This window comes from Lotus japonicus, chromosome 1 (assembly GCF_012489685.1).
Source record: "Lotus japonicus ecotype B-129 chromosome 1, LjGifu_v1.2".
In the NCBI taxonomy this organism is placed as follows: Eukaryota; Viridiplantae; Streptophyta; class Magnoliopsida; order Fabales; family Fabaceae; genus Lotus; species Lotus japonicus.
In genome coordinates, this window is record NC_080041.1 from 131,213,429 (window position 1) to 131,237,319 (window position 23,891).

The 23,891-nt window shown below is 35.2% G+C and overlaps 1 protein-coding gene and 1 pseudogene across 2 annotated transcripts; one reads left to right on the forward strand and one right to left on the reverse strand.

Annotated features, from left to right (window-relative positions):
- Positions 1 to 1,960: 1,960 nt before the first annotated feature.
- Positions 1,961 to 6,513, reverse strand: LOC130730814 (uncharacterized; annotated as a pseudogene).
- A 2,533-nt stretch (positions 6,514 to 9,046) lies between these two features.
- LOC130730816 (uncharacterized) lies at positions 9,047 to 23,635 on the forward strand. 2 transcript variants are annotated; one of them, XM_057582932.1, is made up of 27 exons: positions 9,047 to 9,414; positions 9,503 to 9,597; positions 9,691 to 9,790; positions 10,637 to 10,741; positions 10,910 to 11,072; positions 11,522 to 11,645; positions 11,825 to 11,887; positions 11,991 to 12,071; positions 12,199 to 12,293; positions 12,412 to 12,562; positions 13,231 to 13,317; positions 13,439 to 13,558; positions 13,638 to 13,766; positions 13,883 to 13,980; positions 14,079 to 14,202; positions 14,411 to 14,518; positions 15,469 to 15,610; positions 16,561 to 16,671; positions 16,811 to 16,935; positions 17,754 to 17,939; positions 18,046 to 18,156; positions 18,360 to 18,524; positions 18,615 to 18,773; positions 18,988 to 19,221; positions 19,741 to 19,905; positions 21,304 to 21,422; positions 22,571 to 23,635. In XM_057582932.1, exons 1-27 carry the CDS (start codon positions 9,249 to 9,251, stop codon positions 23,115 to 23,117), a joined length of 3,873 nt encoding a protein of 1,290 aa, XP_057438915.1. In that variant the 5' UTR covers positions 9,047 to 9,248; the 3' UTR covers positions 23,118 to 23,635. The 2 variants fall into 2 exon arrangements, with proteins under 2 accessions (XP_057438915.1, XP_057438916.1); XM_057582933.1 differs by having other exon boundaries at positions 11,525 to 11,645.
- The last annotated feature ends 256 nt before the right edge of the window (positions 23,636 to 23,891 follow it).

The window sequence follows — 23,891 nt, forward strand, 5'->3', positions numbered from 1 at the left end:
ACGCTACATAATCTGCACTAGAAAATAAACATTGTAGCTCTCATTCTGGGTATGCAGGCTAGAAATGTCATCATGCTCATGGCATAGCTTACGCCAAGCTACTTCGACAACCCAAAGATGAGGATCTAAAACCATGTTGTTCCGCCATTTTCAAATACACCAGAGCCCCACCACAAATTTAATTATGTTTTCACTTTGAGCTTGAAAAGCTCAACCAATCTTTGAAATTCTCCTACTGGAAATTCCCCCGCGCCCAAGCCCCAAGCTTCGTCCACAATTCCCTCAAACCGGGGTAGTCGCGAAGGCCTCGTCCACAATATTAAGGACCTAAGTTTTTTTTTTTAACGCACAAGTCAATAACACTTTAAGCTATATATAAATTATCTTAAGTATTTATTTTATGAGAGTGTGAGTGTACTGAAATACTGAGATGAAGTAGAGAGAAATGTAAGTGTCCTAAAATCTTCACATGGTATTAATTGAATATTATCTAATTGTTGGTTTAGACAGCAACCTTTGATTTTGAAGTTTCTCTCTATGTTATATTCTTGTGTTTTGGTTGTGCATAATTATTCTATTTATTCAATTGTGTTATTTCTTAACAATAGTATATATCAAGTCCTCGTGCATGATTTACCGTCTTCGTCCAACTGCAATGTCAAGTTATTCAAGTGCTTTGATACTAGAAACATAAAGTTCTAGGGGATCTTCATATTTAGATAAAGAGTAAATCACAATTGAAATCGACTTCACATCTTTCACCCAAAACTTTAATAAGTTGAATCATCTCACTTATAAAGTGCTCAGCAATCAAGTTTGGTGTTTGCTGTGGTACCTTAAGCCAGCTTAAGGCGTGGTACCCAAAATGAGTTCGTTCAATAATAAAGACTCGATATACTGATTCAAAGTTTGATTTTATTCTATCGAATTAATGCAGCATTACATTCTTAGGAACGTGAGATTTGCGAGTTATGTTTTCTGAGCTTTATTCATCAACCATGGTCATTTTACGCACATTTCCATCACCATCATTCGTTTCCACTACTCATTCATTTTTCATTAAAATATGAATTTCATAAGATAAAGTTAATTGATAAGTAAAGTAAAATATAAAGATGTAGTATTTACCTTGAATAACATGATAATAATCTATTAAATTACGCAATACGGGTACCATACCAAAAAAAAATTCAGGGTACCACAGAATTTACCATCAAGTTTTCATTAAATGTGAGACTTCTTATTTACACATGATATCCCAATGAAGTTTGATGGGAATAAAACTTGGTTGTGGAAAATACAAGTCAATGATGTGTTGATACAATCATGACTAGACATTAAGGTATTGAAATGAAACATTTCAAACGTGAATGGCGGGAAATGAGAGGAATTTGATTTAAAAGCTGCAACCGCAAATTAACTGTGTTTGAAAAAAAAAAAAAAAACAGACGCGCAAAATTTATCATCATTTAATAAACTCTTAAAGTAGTTTGAAGGAGATAGATAACATCGGCTTACTCACTAGTTGAAAACGGTTACTTATTACCTATATTTTTTGGTAACAATTTTAGTAGTTATGCCTAGACTTTTGAAGTGTTGATGAAGATGGAAAATATGTTGTGGAAAAAATAATCGAGCTAAATGTTAACATGCATGAACATATATCACTACAAAAAAAAAGCCATTTTGCGGCGCTTTTGGAAGCATTTTGCGGCGGTTAAAACCGCCGCAGAATGTATAATGGGGCGTTTCCTCGAGCGCCGCAGTTACGAGCGTCGGGGGCCGTTCTGCGGCGCTTATGTCCAAGCGTTGGAATAACCGCCGCAGTATATAGCGGCGGTTAAAAGCGCCGCAAAACCTGGAATTCATTCCGCCTCTGTTTTGCGGCGGTTTCTAACCGCCGCAAAGTTCTACAGTGAGTTTTTTTTTTGCTGCAGGGAGTTTTAAAATAGTTTTTCAATTTTTTTCAAAAGTCAAATTATATATTTAATCACTAAATAAAATGAAACTTATAATCTTTATAAAATGATCTCTTTAAATAAAATGAAGCTTATAATCTTTTATAATATGATCTCTTTAAATAAAATAGAGCTTATAATCTTTATAAAATGATCTCTTTAAATAAAATGAAGCTTATAATCTTTGTAAAATGATCTCTTTAAATAAAATGAAGCTTATAATATTTATAAACTGTAGCAAAGAAATCAACCAATTCCCAACACCTTGGAAATATGCCAAATGTACTAGCACTTTCATCCACCCAAATGTATTACTACTAGTTCAAATAAACAATACTCAATCACTTTAACTCTTTCTTAGTACAAGTTCAATTTATAGTCTGAATCAATCTGAAGTAAACACACATACAACGTCACATTAGCATTATCACCATAAATTGATCAACTTTTCCAGTGTCTAGTCACAAAGATAAGAGTGAAAGAGAAATAGAAAATAGTGAAGAGCTAGGGAAACATTGAAACAAGATGAACACACTTGAAATCTAAAGCTTCAATACCTGGTTAGGTGGCCCTTGACCTCCAAACTGTTGCATGAAAGAATTCATTCGTTCCTCTAAAGCTTGAAATTTCGCATTGCTCTCCTGCAATTCTGATTTCATGGCATTCCATTCAGCCAATGTGATGCCAGCAAATTGCGAGCTACTAGAGCTGCTAGCAGATTCCAACACTTGAGATGGACAAACACCAAAGCCCATGCCTCTCACGTATCCTGAGCGATCTTTCCCAAAAACTTTAACATAGGCAGCCTCTTCAGAACAATTCTTTTCAAGTTCCTTCTCCAATAAATCCTACACAAAAAATTAAACATGTGCATGCCATCAAACATACAAAGCATATTTGATAGTTATAAAATTTTCAAAGGAAATAGAAACTTGTAACTATACTCACACTCTTTTGTTTTGCTTCTTCATTTACAAAAGAGCCATCACTTTTCTTGTGTGAAATGGAGTACATTTCCGCTCTACTATACGATCGGCCGGTTTCAATTTCCTAGAAAAATTATCAGCACAACCACAAGTTAAAAGCAGCAACAACTCTAGAATAAGGAAATAGGAGAAAATAAAAGTTCTAATCCTAACAGCAGCAGCAACATCTTCAAAACAATTTCGAAGCACATAAATTTCAGCACAACCAGGTACCAGCAACCACAGGAAAAACAAGCTTGATGAAGAACAAATCAGCATTAAAAATACACAAAGAATGGCACCTGCTTGGGCCAAATACGCCACAAGAAAAAACCATACAGAAGCAAAAGAAACTGCAATCTGTGAATGCATATGCCAGCTTGCATAGCAGAAAACTAACTGATTTCAACCAGGAATATCAATGACATAGGCCGAGAACATTCAGAGGAGAGAAACAGCATAGGAGAAATGAAATAAAAAAATATCAGATTAGTGATTTTACCAGCTCATGCCTCTTCCTTGCAATGGTCTTTGTGCCAAGCGTGTGCGGTATAGTTTGTTTTTGTCTATTTAAGGCATTCGTTTCAAACATTTTCTACATTGTGAAGGAATAAAAAAATAACAAAATCAGTAGCTGATAACTATTATTAGAGAATTATCACACAAAAATATCTCATTACCATTGTTTCCTCCTTCAGACGGTAAGTTAGGAAAGAAGCCCATTGCTCTATCGGTATGCCTTCTGGGCGCCTATCAAGGTTTGCTTCCCAACTAAGTGCAGGTTTATAACATTCAGCAAACAACCGCGCACGACTATCCCTCCACTTTTTTCAAACTTGCTAATTGTAAACTTTCTACTGTAATTACTCCATCCTCATCTACATGTAGAGTAAACAAAAAAATGTTAACAAAGAAGTAATAGAGAAAACTAGACTTAAGTTAAGTCAAATATCAGATTCTACTAATATAACTGTATACAAATCAGAAATTTCATACCAATAACATCAACTGTCCAATATCTTTCCGACTTATTCTTCTTATGCGCAGGTTGAGGAATTGGGCTGTTAACTTCCGTAAGATTGTCATTTTGGTCAAATGAGTGTGCAGTTTGGGGGCTTTGTGATGCAACACTAATGGATGGGATGAATGAGCTAGTAGGAACTACGGGCTCACTATGTGCTGAAGCATGGGATGCACTTTCACTAATGGTAGAAGCATTACCCTGAATTTGTGTTGGTGTAGAAAGAGTTCTAGGAGCGAACCTCTTTCTTTTAGCCATTCCTATAAAACAATGAAGGTTCAGAAAATATCAATTGACACGAGCACATGTAACATTGAAAATTACCACACCAAAACCAAACAAAATACTAACAATAGGCTTCCAGGAACATGTGTGCTTGCATATATAGAATGAAATACAATAACAATGATTACTTCAAGTATGAAAAGAAAACTAAACAGAAATCATGCTCATTCTAGAATTCCGTAATGTGATGCAATACAAGTCTGCATAACTAAAGCCACTTTCAAGCCAATTGATTTTCAGTTCTTCTATTTAGATAATGAAATTTGATTAGTCCCCCTCTAGATAGCTCAAGTGGTAAAAGAGTGGGTGAGGCATCCTTGAGAAGCAGGGTTTGAACCTGCTAGTGGAAAAATCTACTCTTCCCCACCCCATGGCCTTCATCCTCTAATAATAAACTACTCAGCTCACCGCTATTCACCCTACAACTTCCCCTACCCTCTCCATTTCCTTCCATCATATAGTTTCAATAGTCATTGTGTCACTGTCATAAAATTAGACTAGGGAAATTAAAAAAAAAAACAATAGTAATTAAAATCCATGAAATAAAAAAAAATGGACTAATTATTCATCTGTTTCCTTTTGATCATGACAGTGAGTGAGCCCAATTTGAACTAATTGAACTAATATATTGAACTAATAATATATTGAACTAATTGCCTGTCAAAATCATAACATTAAGAGGGGCAAAAAGGATAAATTAAGGAGCACAAAAACATGACAGATTAGAGAAACCATTACCAACCTAGTTATGAAAAACAGAATAATTCCAAATCTCTGAATAATTTCAATGTTGACAAGGTCAGACTACAAGCATTCAAGTATATAAGAACCCAATTTGTCTTTATTCGAATTCTCTCATTATATGATCTGCATTTGAATTCACTTAACCGAATAAAATTTGAAACAACACCTCTTTTGTTGCAAGTATGGGGTCAATTTTCCTCTCTTGCCGAGCCTTGATCCAAACTACCTCTCTTCATGTAGAGTGAAATCTTACAGAAACTTAAAGACATAGAGAGTAAACTACATAGGGTCCAGTTAAAATACACATGAAGGGAGGTCATGAAATTTAACATCACTGAATGGATTTATTGTAATCATTTCAAAAACTCATGGCACAAAATCAGACACTCAGAAAAGCTAAAAAATCTCATTCAATCCCAATGTCACAATCTCATTCAAAAACTCATGGCACAAAATCAGACACTTAGAAATAGCATGTACTAATATAGCTTTTCATTCAATCCCAATGAAGAATGAAAAGCTAAAAAATCTCATTCAATCCCAATGTCAATTTTTTGACAGGATAAAACTAAAAAATCCTATTGAAATTTGGATGCATTGCATATCAAATGACAACTTGGAAATAGGAAAAATTGCCAATCAAAGGATCAAACAGTTTCAAGTCTCAAGCTATAAAATGAAAATCAGTAAGACACCACACCAGCTTTGTCAATTTTAGCAGCAAGAGATCCTCCAATTATTCAAAGAATCAACAACAGGGTTACATCACACAATAAAGTAAAACGAAATCCAAAATCAAAATCATCTTCAATTTGAACGAATGGAAGAAATCGAAGCAGAGAGGGCTCACCTTGTTTGGATCTGAAGCAGAGCGTGCACAGTGGAAGAAATCGAAGAAACCAAACCCAGGAAACCACTCGATTGTACCAAAACAAGATAAATTCGAGCCCTAATTCCTAACCAAAACAAACAGATCCAAATCACAAACCTGAAATCGTGAGAAATCGAAGAAACCAAACCATCAAATCGAAGTGGAAGAAATCTAAGAAACCAAACCCAGGACGAAGTGCTTACCTTCAAGCCATGGAGTTCGCCATCGCTGAGAGAGGTTCAAGCCATGGAGTCAAGGAATCGCGATCTGAGAGAGAGGCTGAGACGCGAAGTGAGGTAGAGGAGAGTGAAACGCGATGGCGGTTTATGCGTAACCGCCGCAGAATGTCCGTCGCTAAATGCCAATTTTCTTGTAGTGTATATAATGCCGAATATTGTCAAATAAAATATGGTACAACTCCTAATATCTCATTCGTCCTCCATTTTCACATCAATCTAGATTGAGATCCGACATGATAAATTAAATGTAATAGAAAAAGAAGAAAACATGTGAAATAATATAAGATCGATTAAAATAATTTGGGTGCAAATAAAGTACCTCACGAGTAATGACAGAACTCAAATCCATAGCTTAGATTGGGATGGTTCCTCGAGAAAACACAAGATAAGAACACCCTATATAACTAACAATCAAATTAAATGTGCCAGACTTTTATTAGTATTTTATTTTATACGTAGTATAAAGTATACGTTTGTTGTGGTGGTGTGGCCAGTTTCTTAGGTCATGGGCTTTTCTGAGATCACGTGTTGCACATATATAATTATATATAAGTGAGGCTGGTGGCTCTCTTGTTGGTGATTAATATTCAATCCAACTTGTGACATATATAGCCACTGTTCATTGGAGGTCAATATATCCATGAACGTAGGAACGAATTTGAATATGATTTTTCTGACCAGCCAATGAAGAGAGAACATTATAGTTGAGTTGGCAATTTGTCATGACCACCGGCTACAAGTTTGGTCCAACCACCAGTTATATACTTATATTATTAGTTATATATACCATACAATTGACATGAGAGGTTATTATATATACACTCATAATTTCTATTCTCTTTTATCTAATTTTCATTTATTTTCTATTTACATCACAAGCTACTTTAAAAAGAAATTTGAAGTGGAATATAAATGTCGACATGTACTATTATTCATTGATTTGAATTTCTAAAGATAGTTGAGGAGCACTCTTTCAATAATTTTACTTAGTATTATTAGTACACCTCTGTTGACTATTTTGGGTTATATTTGTTTAAGTGTGTTGTTCTGGTACCCTTCTTAAATAAAAGAGTTTGAAATCATTCAGTTCATTATTTAAAATATAAAATAAATTAAATTGTAAATTAGAAAGTTTGTATAAAATAAATCATGACAAATTAAATTTAAAGGGTATTAAAACCTCTCCACTTTAAATGGGTATAAAAAAATCATTTTTCTTAATTATATAAAATTTTCCTACTCCATTGTACATTGAAAATAAGTGAGAGAAATAATAGTGTGGTAGTGACTTGATGTGAATAGTTTTTTTTATTCAATATACGGTTTGAATATTTTTCACATTATTAATTAACAAAATTCCTTTTTTCTTTAAGGAAAGCATACAGACATCCGTGATTGAACTAATTATCTCAAGACTCAAGGGTCGCATTAAGTAAATAGAACTCTCTTAACAAATCTTCCATACACATTACTTCAAGATTGAACCATTAACTAAATGCTGGAAGAAGATAAATAAGATGTGAATGAAGACTTTTTGCAAGAAATAAGGTGACTTTGAAGTCGGTGATAGACCTCAGATAAATTTGATGATTTACCTTATGGTTTAGTGAGACCTTGGAAAAAAAAACCTTATTCATAAGTTAAAACAATTCATTCCTTTGCAAATTAATTTAAGCAGACAATTAAGGAGCATATTGTAAATAATTATGAAGAATGAACCCGGACACGAGACACAACATGACACGAGTAAAATTCAAAAAGTATGACGCAAGGACATGACTTATATAGAAAATAATATATTAAAAAACAATTTTTCTTTCAAAAGTAACAAGATAGTATATGTTCATAAAATTAAGAGATCAACATGAGACGGTTTTTATGCAACATTCTTAAAGTTAAAACACAAGTTAATCTATTTACGGTGAAAACTTAAAATTTCTATCTTATGTCAATGAGTTTCACCAAAAAAACACCAATAAGCCTCATTTTACAAATTAAACACTTTATCTGCATAAAAATAGTTAACCTATCTAACGGCTTTCTCCTCCTTCTTAGTAATTATCATCATTGAAAAACACAACCTCTAAGAAATAATTAAACTCTCATTCTAAGAGAGTTAATTTATTTAATTACTCTTGTTTTCTTGAAAATATGGTTTAAATTAATTAAAAAAATATAAATTAATAACACTACAAGTATCCCTTAGACCCTTACAAATGTCAAGCCATAAAGGTGTGTCGGCTGAACGTCCAAGTTGTGTCCCGGTCGTGTCTGAGTTGAATTTTTTTTATTCAGACACTTCTCACACGTGTTGAACACGTGTGTCTGTTCCATGTTGGTATCGTCCGCGTGTCCAACACATGGACTCATGCCCCTGCCAAGGTGCGTCAGTGTTTCATAGCCTTCACCTTTGTTGGGATTATGGTTTTCCTCTGGTGGTGGTTCGTTCAAAATCCTTGCTTACTCTTTCTCTAATTTAGAAGGATATCTCTCTCGTCCATCAACACGCGCTTATCATTAAGTGCTTAGATTTGAGCATTGTTTTTGCAAGGGGAACATAATTGCTAATTTTTTTAGCTAAGCTCGACGCGTAATCAACTTATGACTTTTGTTTTCATTCACATCCTCTAACAAGATTGAACGACCTGGCTTTTAGAGATTACTCCGGCGTGTTCATATCCCATATTTTTTTTGATACATCAGAAATATAAATTGCACCCGTCATGAATCGATCCTTGGACCTCCCCTACCAAACTCATATGTCTCCTAGTTCCTACCTTTATTTTATTTTTTGTCTTTGTATAAAAAGACCATGATGACCATGATATTTTTGGACTATGATCTAATATTCCATGGATCAAAACTACTTTTTTTGTTGGTCAAGAAAAGAACAAGCCCAACAAGATGAACCCGTCCAAAAAACCCCGGCATCTTAGAATTTTTTCTCATGTTTCATGATCCTGTCTTTGTTTGAGTCTGAACCCCGAAGACGACGTCGTGGAAGCCAAGTGAACCGGTTCCTTCTATCTGGCGACTGGTTCTTCAATCACGATCAAACTATTCTTTGACGGCAGAGATCCGATCTGATAGCCTTCTCAGCCACACAGTGAGCGGATTCCTCCGCACCACACCACCGTATCGGCTAGCTGTGAAAACCTGAAGAAGATGGCGATTGATCCGGCGAGGACACCACTGGGGCAAATGCTATTGGAGGAGATCACACCGGTGGTGATGGTCCTTTCTACTCCTTCCGTAGAAGAGGCTTGCCTCAAGAACAACCTCTCATTTCTCCAGATGCTTACTCCGTTCTGCTCCTTCAACGACATCGACGGTAAATCATTTCCCTCTTCCTCAATTCTCAAACCCTATTTATCACCTGATTCTATGACTGGCATTAAGCATTGCTCATTCTCTTGCAGTGCCGGTGAGGACCGCCAGTGACCAGCCTTATCGCCTTCACAAGTTCAAATTGCGCTTGTTCTATGCTTCCGATGTCAGGAAGCCCGATTTGAAGGTAGAAACCAATTCTTAGCACTGACTTTTTTTTTACGAATTCCATTGACCATGGCTTGCTTCTGAGATTTGTGTATGCATACCTTTTTTCTAGGAAGCTAAAGAGCAATTGAAGCAAGTTATCACAGATGCGGGGGAGAAAGTGTCTTCCGAGTTGGATTCAGATGTGCCAGAAATCAATCATGAACTTGGGAGTAAGTCACACTCCATGCTTTGTTTTATTTAGTTAATGTTAGAAATAATAACATAAAACTATTCAAAGTCCTTTACAAACAACTTTAGTTTTTGGGATAATTGGTTACTTGACATGGTATAAGAGTCTGTGACCAAGTGGTCTAGAGTTCGATGATTGCCGCCCCCATTATAAAAAGTGGAATTTCAGCACATGGTAGGTGGGTATGTGCATTATTCACGCTTCAAGCCCAAGTGGGCTCTTGCGTAAGAGAGCGTGTTAGAAATAATAATATAAAACTATTCAAAGTCCTTTACCCAACAACTTAAGTTTTTGAAATAATTGGTTTATTGACAGTTAACTTAAACAATTGTTTGTAGTTCATATGTATCCTTCATTTACAATTTACATATGATTTTATCTGTAATCGTAGATTTATACGAACATGCCATAACATTGTACATTTGTACTTTAGGATTGTAATATGTATCTTGTTAGTGTTTTTCTTATACACGGTAAAATAATTTCTTATTATAGTTTAATTTATACACGTATGCATGTATGAGTACACATCATATAAATAATACTCATTTTGAATTGCTTGGGCTCGGAATTTATCTGATCTTAAGCAGACAGATTTTAGTTTGGTTAAGTATTGGGTGTGACGATTTATTTTAATAATTTAATTCTGCAAGCTTGAGAACATACTAGAGCTCTGCTATGCTTCAGAGCGCTACGCTATAGCGCCGCGATATCCGCTATTTGACAACACTGCTTGTTTCTCTCCTTGAATGAATTGTAAAAGTAGTTGGCGACAGCATTATGTCATTTTCTAAAGGCTTGGTTTGATTAACAAAAACTTTTGTAGGTTCTGAATACAGTAATACACCATCCTGGTTTCAGTTTTTCAATAAAGAGCTTGTTCGAATGGCCTCCTTTTCAGATCATGAAGCTTTTGACCATCCCGTGGCATGTAAGATTTTGGGATTCGTTAGAGCTCTTACTATTTGATTTGTACTATTTCCTTTAATTTTCTCTTGCAGATATAGTAGTATCCATATTTAAGATAATTTCCTTTTGGCATTTTCATCTGATCATCTTTTCAGATTAAATTGTCTTTTCTCCTCAAAATGATTTGCAGGTCTTCTAGCTGTTTCTTCAAAGGATGAACAGCCTATTAACAGATTTATTGACCTTTTCAATACCAACAAGCTTCCTTCCCTTCTTAATGATGGTGCCATGGATCCAAAGATTTTGAAGCATTACCTGTTAGTGCACGATAATCAAGATGGTCCTGCCGACAGGTATAAACGTTCTGTCATTCTTGTGTTGAAAATCTAATTTATACATAAATATTTACTCCTGGATGCCATTAATATATACTGGTTGCCATTAATATATACTCATGGAATTGCGACTTCATTATATCCCAAGAAAGATTTTTCCATTTTGAACATTATTATTTTATGTCATTCTGTGAAATTTATCTCGTAGTCGTACATGTTGGGAATGGAGATATATGTTTTGGTGTTAAATGAAGATTGCTTGCTTAGGCCTGGCCTAACTTTTTGTAAAAGAATAGGGATCATTCAGTGAAAGTTGTTTTCTAATAAAGTACTAGAGAATGAAAACTTTACAGTTGTTCTCTGGAACCTAATGCAACCTTGGGCTTTCACTATCTATTTTTTTCCATGGAGATGATTTATAGTTTCGTGTAGTCTTAGACTTGTTTGACTTCCTTCTTCTTCTTTAGCAGAGCAAGTAAAATATTGACAGAAATGAGGAATACATTTGGTACAAGTGACTGTTTGTTGCTCTGCATTAATTCTTCACCAGATGCTTCGATCAATTATCAAGATAATCCTTGGGCTTCTAATGTAAGTCTGTTTGGACAACCTGTAATTTCTTCTTTCTTTTTTTCAAAATGAAATTTCATTATTTACTTCTTCTTCCTTGCCTCTTGCTTTTTCCTTCTGGAACCTGTGTTCATAAAAAGTTCGGTTCCATTCATGTGAAATATGCAATTTAAGCTATTGTCTCCTGAAATTTATGACAGATATCTGGCTCTTCAACTAGTCAAGATGTCGGTTGCTTTCTTAACGTTGATGATATCAATGAGGTAGATTACTTTTTCCACCATCACCAATTGTTTGGTTCAATATATAGGATGTGTTTAAATTATAGATTTATTTTGCTACTCCATTTATCTTGCCTGGGTACAGATCAAAGATTTAATGCAAGATTTATCATCTAAGCACATCATTCCAAGCATGGAGCAAAAAATTCGTGTGCTCAATCAACAGGTTGTTAATGTTCAGCGCCCCTATTTTGGTTGGTGGTTTGAATTTGTTCTGAGACCCTAGTATTTCTTATTTTGACCTATATTCTGATCTCGTTTACATTCTTTCTTTGATATTTCATTTTGTTTAGGTTTCTGCAACACGAAAAGGTTTTAAAAACCAAATAAAAAATTTATGGTGGAGAAAAGGGAAAGACGATGGTGCAGATTCTCCCAATGGTCCTATGTACGTTCACACATATACACCTATACACCTATCTTATATGGAAAGTACATGTATGCAATGCATATATCAATCAGTTTCTTTAATTTTTCTAATATGGTTTTGGTTTCCATTGTTAAAGGTATAACTTTAACTCCACTGAATCCCAGATTCGAGTTTTGGGTGACTATGCTTTCATGTTACGAGATTATGAACTTGCCTTGTCAAATTATCGCCTAATTTCCACGGATTACAAGATTGATAAAGCCTGGAAGCGTTATGCTGGCGTGCAGGTAATTTTATGTTTTCATTTCCAAGTAGAGAGGGCCTTCAGATTATGCATGGTTGTTGCAGGGGTTTAAGTTAGATTAGGATTTTCTGTAAAGAAGTGGTGGAAGGATGTTATCTTTCCCCCAAAATAAGGAATAACTTCCCTTGATAAATGGTTTAAGTCTCATTAATTACCACACCAGTGGAATGTCTGCTGTCCTTTTGTGTCACATTCTTACTGAGGGATCGATTCCTGTTCTTAAGATATGAAACTTTTAAACCCTATAAATATTGTAGGTGAGATACTACTCATTGCTCTTTGCTTGTCATTTTAAGGTCATAGTGTTCTGGATTTGACTAGTAAAGTAATAATTAGACTTCGTTTTCAGATACACAGTAAGACCTTTAATTATCCATTCTTAATGGGCCTATGATTGTCAAATATGTTTTTCAATATTGTAGTTTTATTCTGTTACTTATTAATTATTATTGACACGAGTCATATCATTCCCTACCCAAAGAAGTAAAATAACTTTAAGAAGAAACCCTCATATTTGGACTTTGGACTGTTTTTTACCCAGTGGTGTAGTGTTTTACTTTTATTTTTTCCAAGGCCAAACTTACACACTTTCTGATTAGAATGTTCTGAAGATGCATCACTAATCACTGTTGGTTTTCCCTTATTTTTCAGGAAATGATGGGACTTGCGTACTTCTTGTTGGATCAATCAAGAAAAGAAGCCGAGTATTGCATGGAAAATGCTTTCAACACATATTTAGTATGTATGGTTTATTTTAGATCACGATAAAGAATAATTAATATACTTTTCAAGAAGATGCTCTGCTATTGCTACATTCCTTTTACATTCTTCTTTTGATTAATAAGCTTAATATGTCCAGAAACTTGGGTCATTGGGTCAGCAAAATGCAACACGATGTGGTCTATGGTGGATAGAAATGTTGAAGGCACGAGATCTATATAAGGAGGCGGCTACTGTTTATTTTCGTATTTGTGGTGAGGTAGTACTTTGTAGAAAATAAAATAAACCCTAGTAATTTGGGAATATTATGTTCTTTGTTGACCAATTCCTTGCCTTAGGATATCCTACATTCTGCTGTGATGCTTGAACAAGCATCGCACTGCTACTTGGTTTCTAAACCCTCCATGTTACGCAAATATGGATTTCATCTAGTGCTTTCCGGTGAGCAGTACAAAAAGTGTGATCAGGTATGGGGTGTCAGCAACATGCAGATTCCTATTCCTCCCCGCCCCCCCAAAAAAATTAACGATTTGTTTTTTCTTACTAATAAGTAATAATCTGCCGTTAACGTTGCCATATTCAGATCAAACATGCAATTCGAACATACAGAAGTGCTCTGTCTGTTTGCAGAGGAACTACTTGGAGTTACATCAATGATCATGTTCATTTCCACATAGGACAGTAAGTTAGACTTGGTTCGGCAATAGTATATCCTGATTTTATCGAAAAGCGTGACATTTACATTCTTTAAAGTTTGCTAATTTAGATGATTGTTTCAGGTGGTATGCTTCTCTTGGGATGTATGATGTGGCTGTCAAGCATATGACGGAAATCTTGGCTTGTAGTCACCAGTCCAAGACAATGCAGGAAATATTCCTAAGTGACTTTCTCCAAATTGTGCAGGTAATAATCCCTCTATGTTCTTTTTAGATTTTATGAATCTGATTGTCTGCATAAAACGTATCTGAACTAGCAGTAATTTGATTTCTTGCAATTCCTGAAATAATTTTTTGCATGACTGCATATATTAGCTTTAATATGTATTTTGATGCAGAATTGGACAGAAGCTAATTAATTTGTCAGCTGTCTTAATTTTTCATGTATATCATAGAAAACTGGACGAACTTTTGAGGTAACAAAACTTCAATTGCCTGTAATCAACATCTCTTCACTCAAGGTCATCTTTGAAGATCACCGAACTTTTGGATCACTTTCAGCTGTAAGTTGAACCCAATTCTATGCTTCTCCTATTTTCTGTGTATTTTTGGGATTTTAATTCTCAAAGTTTTACCCTACCTATTTAAGTAGTCCGTGTTACTGTTTAACAGGCTGGTTTTTTGCTAGAAGGTGGCAACAGATTATTCTTTAGTGATAAGTAAATTTGTATAGCTTTGTTGTTGGAATATTATATATCATCTAATAGAAACTAATTTTTCCTCTCCCAATCACTTCATGTCTCTTGCTCTCTCTGAGGTCTGGCACTCTTACTGTAAATACGTAACCAACCTAGTATGATATATGTAAGCACCTTTAGTTGACGTGGAGATTTGGGTATCACCCTTCCTAGGTAATGGAAAACTTGCAAAATATTTGTACCCATGTCAAGCAACATGTTGACAGACATATCAACTAAGAGGGGTGATACGAGATGAGAATAATCTCTCTTCTTAACTTCCACTCTCCATATACTTCCTGTCCTTTTATATCTTCAAATCACTTCTTTGTCCCGCTTTCGATTAAATTTCTTTTTGGTAGCCAATATCAATGAATCAAAAAAATAACAGCAACAATGCAAAAGTATTTTTATCCTACAACTTAAGCTTTTGGGATAATTGGTTCTTTGACATGGTATCAGAGCCTCTATGACCAAGCGGTCTAGAGTTTGATCCTTGCCGCCCCAATTCTTCTAATGAAAAAATGAAGTAGGTGGGCTTGTGCTTTCTCCACACGTCAAGCTCAAACGAGCTCTTGTGTGAGGGGGCGTGTTAGAAATAATAACATAAAATCATTCATGTGGCCCTTACCCAACAACTTAAGCTTTTGGGATAATTGATTGTTTGACAAAGCATTTCTTTTCCATGGGTTTTGTTGCACGTAGGTTACAAATAAGTTAAATGCTGTAGTTTGATAGGTTTAAGTGTCACTACTCAGTTGTAACTAAATTTTCAGGCTAACACTAGAGAGGACCTGTGGCATTCTCTGGAAGAAGAAATGATACCATCATTCTCTGTTGTCAAGTCTAATTGGTTGGAGTTGCAATCAAAGCTTATTTCAACAAAGCTCAGTCGATCAAATGTCTGTGTCGCTGGAGGTATGTGGTAAAATTTCATATGAAGTTGTATCTTACTCATCATATCATTTTATTTCATTTTAATGTTTTTCCAAGATTTTTTTTTTCAATCCTGATTATTGAAGGATAAGAATGTTAGTTTTCTGTCATGCATTTTAAATGATAGCAACACCATTTTGTCTCATTAAAGGGATGGTGTTCATAAGAACTAAAGGGGCAGGGAAAATAAAAAATGGTTAAACGTTGGACCACTAGATTGAATGAACCATAAGTATCATGATTGATACTGGCTGTGGGCTTCTGAAGTTCTAGTGAAAACTGGTAGTAATACGTGTTTTCTTACAATTAAGCCCTAGGAGCAGAAAATTAGTTTGCTTCAAAATGCCAGTAATATGTGAATGTATGCTTGGAGATGTTATGTGTTAATGTAGAATATATCACGGTTTCTGTTTTCTTAGACCTTATGAACAAATGTGTCATATTAACCATTGTGTAATTTTATGTAAATTCTGAGTGATCATTCAATAATGTAGTTTGAATAAGCAATTTTTGTCCGTTTTATTGTTTTACACTTCACTTTCATTATCATTTTGCTAGTGAAGTGAATCCTTTTTGCATCCATGAGATTCATTGTTTAATATGCACTGAGTTTTGATAATAAGTCTTGCATATGTCAAGTTTTATTAAGTTAAGACTGAGACACGTGGTAGTTTTTAGCCAGGAGTGTACTTCTGGACTGGAAATTTTAGGTCTTTCTTTTGTAAATTCTGTTGATATTAGTTTAAATTATAAAAATATGAAATGAAACAGAGCTATGCAAAAGGAATTTTGACCTAACCAGGATTGGGTTCACTACAATATTATTATATTTTACTTCAAAAAATAAGTTTTCATAAGGAATCAGCTCAAGAAGCTTACTTTTTGCCCATTATGTGTAATGTTGCATTGCTCATTTACTGCACCATTTGCAGAAGCTGTGAACGTTAATATTGAATTCAAAAACCCTCTGCAAATCTCAATTCCCATATCTGGTGTTTCACTCGTATGCAAATATTCTGCTAGTACTGATGAACTTACATCAGGTAAGAAATGAGTTTCTGTTCTGCTTATGTCTTTTTTCCTTTTTTATTGCTTTCTACGTCTTTTTATATATATTCATTAATATTTAGTATTGGTTGCCATTTTCTTCCTATTGGTAATAGTTTGTCATTGGCGCTACAGATAAAATTGAAACAAGGGTGGAGACTGATATTGAAGTTGACCACTTCAGGGATATGAGCTCAGACAATTCCTCATTTTTAGTATCTGAGGTTGATTTCTTACTAGGAGATGGTGAAACAACCATGGTGAGTTTGTTTTCTATCAGAATTTCTTAGAAGAGATACTGTCTTAACTAAATATGCGAATTGTGTTGCACTGTGAAAAATCAAGAAATTTCATATTTTCCACCTTAATTTCATGCATATCTCCAATTAAATTGAAGCTTGAGTAGAATGACATTAGGCTTGAGTCCTGAAGATGTCGACAATTGGTCTTTCTAGTAAAGTGGAAACAAAGCTTCCGGATCCTCTTCCTTGTGAATAAGGCAGTCTAGAATAAAACACAACCTTGCTAATACTATTTGTTGTTAAGATGAAAATTGATGAGTGGGTAGGGCTAGGAATGAATGCATTAGAGAGGACAGATAATGGGTATGCCAAGATTTGTACAGCTACAAGCCCCAATAAAAGTGGACTAGACAGAGGGTAATCCAATAGTTAGAAGTAGGGGGAGGCCTAGAAAAACTATATGCAAAACCATTAAGAAGGACTTAGACTACGATTTTTCTTTGGAGATGATTTACAATATTAAGTTATGGCATCATGTGATCCATTTATTCAATCACACATTCAAACCTACTAAGGAATGGCTTCTATGTTCTTGTTGTAATTTTATTTTGGTTTAAGACCATCTGTATCTGAAAGCTAGATTGGACTCTGATTAATCTGAGTTCAGTTGGGTGAACTCACTTAGGAGGACAAAGCTTTCAATATTGCCTATTTTTAATGCTCACAAAACTCAAGCCTGCTTAATAGGAAGTGAACTTTCTTAAACTTGAACTAACAGATGTTGTTTGTTGTTATACACAAAGCAAAGTTGATTTTGTCAAGTACCTATTTTCCAGGTTCAACTATCAGTTACTCCCATGGCAGTAGGTACTCTTGAAATTCTTGGTGTTCGATGGAAATTGTCTGGTACAATAGTTGGCTTTCACAACTTTGAATTGAGCCACCCAAAGAAGAATATTGTAAAAGGAAGAAGGAAAGCAAAGCTCTCTCCTAATGAGAAATTTAAATTTATGGTGATCAAGGTAGGTGCTCTTACCCTACTCTATGTCATTTTTGCTGATGAATTTTCCTCCTTCTTTTAGTCTCTGACATCTATACTGAAGTAGCTTTTTCCTTTTAAAATTCCAGAGCATACCCAAGCTTCAGGGTTCTGTTCAATCTTTACCTGGAAAGGCATATGCTGGAGATTTACAGCAACTTGTGCTGGAGTTGAGGAATCCATCTGAGTTTCCTGTTAAGGTACCATGTTTAGAGTTAATTTGTGTGGTTTAATTATGGATTGTAAGGTTAGTTGTATTCGGCGCATGCATGGTGTGATTGGAATTTGGAAGATAGATGTGGTCTGCTTGCTGACATCCCTGTAATGGGTGGAACTTATTTTCTTCCTGCTCTTTCTGGCATGCTATTAGTCTTTAACACGTAGTTATTTGTGGTTTTGGCAGAGTCTGAAGATGAAGATAAGTCATCCCAGATTCCTGATTATCGGGAATCAAGAAAATATGAAGTCGGAGTTTCCTGCATGCTTAACAAAAAAGATAAATTCAGTGCAAGGTGATGCACATGCTAATCCTAATATCATGTCTGACACTGTCTTTTCATTTCCAGAGGTCAGTATTGAATCTTTTCCAACATAAATTGGGTATAACCTCTTTGGCATATGTTTACATCTTTGTCACATGAATTTTTCTTTGTTTCAGGGCACTTCAGTTCAAGGTGAAACACCCTTGCTGTGGCCTCTTTGGTTTAGGGCTGCTGTTCCAGGTGATATTTCTCTTTACATGAGCATATATTATGAAGTGGGAGATACATCAAGCGTCATTAAATATCGCACTCTTCGCTTGCATTGCAACGTGCAGGTTAGTGTAACTTTTACTGAATGGAACTTTTTGGGCTTCATTGTGTTTATTCTTATTCTTTATATATGATTTTTCAACTGTGATGGCAATTTTTTTTGAGTTATTATGGTCAATGATATTTTACTACATTATTAGATGAAAAAGCTTTGCTAAATCACATGTACCATTTATAGACCTAGTTAATTCTCAAGTGCCAAAATTTGGTGTATCATAGGTATTACCATCCTTGGATGTCTCGTTTCAAATCAGTCCTTCTCGGTTAAGAGTACAAGAATTTCTTGTTCGATTGGATGTTATTAACAAGACAAGTTCAGAAGGCTTCCAAGTTTATCAGTTGTCCACTATTGGGCAACACTGGGAAATCTCTTTACTTCAACCTCCTGACACTATTTTTCCTACACAAACTTTGACGGCTGGTCAAGCAATATCATGTTTCTTCACACTGAAGGTTTGTGCTACAGGTTTTAATTTCTGTAACGTGTTTTTGATATTGCAAACAGGTTTCGTTTCAGAGTTTTTATTGAAATGTAAAATGATGGACAAGTAATTTGTTAAACAGTTTAATATGAATATTTTAATTACTGATGTTTATTAAAAACATAATTTGTATAAATTCGTTGTCTTTTTCTATTAAAGAATGTCTATAATTTTTTGTTCCTCGAAACAACCAGAAAAATATAGAATGATTGCTGAGGTTGAAAAACTTTGGTGCAAAAAATCAGAAATAGACTGCACTTTGATATTTCAGAATATGTATCTTGAAATGATTAGTTATCTAAGCCGGTGTGTTTTCTGTTGACTTGATTTTATCTGACAAGTAATTTGTACTATTCTATTATATATCTACTTTTTATGTGTGCTTTTGTCCAAGATGTGCTGGCCACGTAAAATTTCATCAAGTTTGTTCGTGCCTGTGCACACCCGTGGTGATTTTGATTGGCTGAATTAAGCTATTGTTTTCCTTTAGAACTCCGGTAAATTATCAGCATCGGCGGAAAACACATCTACTATGCCTGTCAGAAGTGATGTAAAATTGGTTGCTCAAAGCAGTGAGGATTTAGTTTACGATACAAATAGTCTACCTTTGGTCAATTTCCACCATTATGAAAGACTGCATCAGAAAGCGTCGCAGGTACACATTTTTATATGCTCTTATAATGTCCGACCAAACCGTTTCTTTTCTTGTCATTTGAATTTCATATCCTCATTTAGGGCATGCTTGGTTTAGTAAGGCAGAATGCAAATGCAGGTTGAAAATAAATTTAATCTAGAGTGAATGTGAACTATATTTTTTTTTCTTCACGTGTCTCTGTTTTTTACTAACCAAGCAGTAATTTTTTCGACCAACACGATCAAATGCACTGTCATAAACCAACTATCCCAATTGAGAATGTTGACCCCCCAATTGTTGCACGAAGATCCATATTACGATAGTCGTGGGTCATTACCGCTGCTTCTCTACCTTCAGCTTCCACCTTGACACCTTCTACCATCGGTTTATGTTCTAACTTTGTCCCACTTTTGGTTTTTCGTTTACCTACACCGCTAGGTTCTTCATTCTGTCTCTTTTGTGGTTCCGGGTCTGATTCTGGATCTTTCCTTGCCAAAGCTATATTTGCAATTGTTTCACTCACTGGTTCCATCTCCTTGTTGATGGTTTCTTTGTCACTTTGGTTGTTTATCTTCAGAAATTCATCTTCCCTTTAGTTTTCTTGCTCCCAGTTCTTGGTGATCAGCTTCTTCTCAATGAATTCTAGATTGCCGATCTTCAGAAAATTCCCTAACTTCCCATATGGCTAGTCTTTGGATGCTGGTTTGCTATCATTTGCTGCAGCTATGGAGCGTTATGAAGATAGCTGTATGGGTGAGATTGCAGCAGCCAATTACAATTATAGCTGATCCATGGTTTGCAATCTTGACTAGCCACTTATCAATCCAGTATCAGCACAAAGCATAAAGGCAATTCAGGCATCACCAAGCCTTTTTCTGTTTACCAATCCGATCTGTGATCCATGGTATTTAGTCATGTGAAGAGGGTAGAGGGAGAAACAAAAAGGGCTTAAGAAGATATTGTTAAAAATCATTTTATTGTTTATAATATTCCCCATAATTTGGTTTTTGAACGAGCTTTATGGCGTAGTGTGATCCATATAGCTGACCTCACTTAGGGTGCAAGACTTTTTTTTGTTTTTGCCGTAATAGAAAATTTGGGATTGACTTTGCAAAATTCTGCCGTTATCTATTCATTATTTTTTCTCTCCTATTACTGACATGATCTTAATCTATTTGTAGGACCTTGGTGACTTTTTTATTGTTAAAAATCATTTTATTGTTTATAATATTCCCCATAATTTGGTTTTTGAACGAGCTGTATGGCGTAATATGATCCATATAGCTGACCTCACTTAGTGTGTAAGACTTTTTGTTATTGCCGTAATAGAAAATTTGGGATTGACTTTGCAAAATTCTGCCATTATCTATTCATTATTTTTTCTCTCCTATTACTGACATGATCTTAATCTATTTGTAGGACGTTGGTGACTCAAATACTGTTGATTTTTTGTTGATCTCTCGGCCAATCACGAGTAACAACAATCCTAGTTTATCTTATTCTCATCATGTTATGTCACATCATGTGTGTCACTTAAGGTATGTTTCATTACATACATAATGCTTATGATCGAGTTTTTTACTCTGGTTGATTTTTTATTACCATGTATATACTATTTAAGCTTAAATATGTTTTGGTCCTTATATTTATATGACTTTTTGGTTTTAGTCCTATCTGTTTTTTTATGATTTGCATCCTTTGTTTTTAAAACTATTTTGGTCCCTAATGTCAACTGACATCTGTTAAATGTTGACGTGTCAAACGGAATGCCACATTGTCATTTTCACCCGTGTACTGTTATTACACATGACATATTGATGTCACCTAAGGTGAATGAGGTGGCTGTGGCGCAGAGAAACATGCGCACTCTCCATCAACACGCTTCATCCTAAAAACTGTGAACCAGCAACTACTTCATAGTGGTTCTCTGCTCCATATAACCTAATTTTAAAGTTTCTGCTCAACCCAAGAGTAATTAAAAAAAAGAGAAATGCTAGCAACACTATTTTAAACACACTCTCCAACCCTGCGTTTTCAGAATCAAAAGCCTCTGCCTGTGTTCCTCCCACCATTTTACTAGAGTGCAGAGGAAAACTAGTTAATCAGCTTCACTTGTGCACGCAAATTAAAGGGGTCTTGGTGGAGCATTTTAGTCTGCCAATGGAGAGAGCAAAGATGAAGTCGTTCACAATTTTTAGGATCAAGTCTGATGATAGAGTGGGCTTGTAATTGTTTTCTGTACCATAGCCACCTCACCTCATTCACCTTACGTGACATCCATCATGCCATGTTCGATAAAAGTGCACATGTGGTAATGACATGACATTCCATGTGCTTGTAATTGTTTTCTGTACCATAGCCACCTCACCTCATTCACCTTACGTGACATCCATCATGCCATGTTCGATAAAAAGTGCACATGTGGTAATGACATGACATTCCATTTGAACTTCAAAAAAAAAAAAGACATTCCATTTGACACATCAACATTTTACAGATGTTGATTAATTTAAGGGACCAAAATAGTTTACTTTTATAAAAACAAGGGACACATCATGAAAAAAGATGGAGAAGACTAAAACCAAAAAGTCATTATAGCCATATAGGGTAAAAAGAAAACATATTTAAGCCTATTATTTACTTGCCTTTTGGGGGATTATATGCTAATGCCTTTGTCTTCTGATAGTACTGCTTGCACGGGGCCCATTTCATGGCTAGTGGATGGACCACAAACCTTGCAACATGACTTCTCTGCATCCTACTGTGAGATAAATCTGAAGATGCATCTTTACAATTCATCTGGTGCGACTGTATTTGTGCGTATTGACACCTTAGATTCTGCTAGTAATGTTGGTCACATGAACAGTGTAAATGTGGCTCAATCAGCAACTCCTGATAACCAATCAGGATGGCATGATGTCACACCAGTGAATGAATCCAAAGTAACATCAAATGTTCTTGAAACCCAACCAGGAAAGGCACTATCTCTGGAAAGTGTCTCCTCGCATATTTGGTCTGGATCAAGCTCAACCAATCTCCACCTTGGTCCTTTGTCATCTGCAGAAATTCCTCTTCAGATCTGTGTGTTCTCTCCAGGGACATATGACTTGTCAAATTATGTTCTTAATTGGAATATTCAATCCGGAGGTCAAGTTGAAAGTGACGAAACTAGAAAGCATTCAGGAAAGTGTCATGGTTATAAATACTATCTTACTGTGATCCAATCCACTTGAGAAGTTGATAAAACTCTTCACTGTTCACTTAACACATGCTAGAAACAAGTACCACTCTGAAGTTTGGGAAAAAAAAGTGTAGTAAGAGTTCTTTTTGTCCAAACAATAACAGTGGTAAAAATACTGGAATCATGGAACAGACTATAGTGTATTTGAACTGGCCAAGTTTCAGAAAGGAAGCTATGAGCATGTAACTTTTGTCGAGATAATCTGCACCTTTTCTTCTGAATGCCCAGGCAACCTGATCAGAGTTTTTGAGGGTGGGATAAGGGTGCAAGCAGTGCAAGAATTGGTTACCCTAATTTTTTGGACCTGATTCAGAGGAGCAATTGTTCTTTCTGATTTTTCATGTACAATTTAAAGTTTGTCAAAAACAAAATAGTAAAGAAGTTTTAGAGGGCTTTAGTTTTAAGATTTGCAAGACGGAAATGTTTTACTACTGTGTAAAAAGTTGTTAGTTAAGAACTGTATGGTATAATATTTTTTTTGTTGTGAAAACTGTGGTATTATTTGATAAAGTAGTATAAGATATAAATTGATTTGTTAATAAAATGGGATTTTTTTCTATTTGTTGTAAATATAGAAAAAGTATAATAGTGATATAACTTCAACTCCTATTAAGAGGTTGGACTTGGACACAAAGTGGATTAAAAAAAAGATAATATAATTATGATGACGACCCCTCTTACGTGAAGTGAATTGGAAACATTTACACTCACTCCATTTGGTAGAGTAGAGAGAGTAGAGAAGAGAGAAGTTGAGTAGAGAGAAATA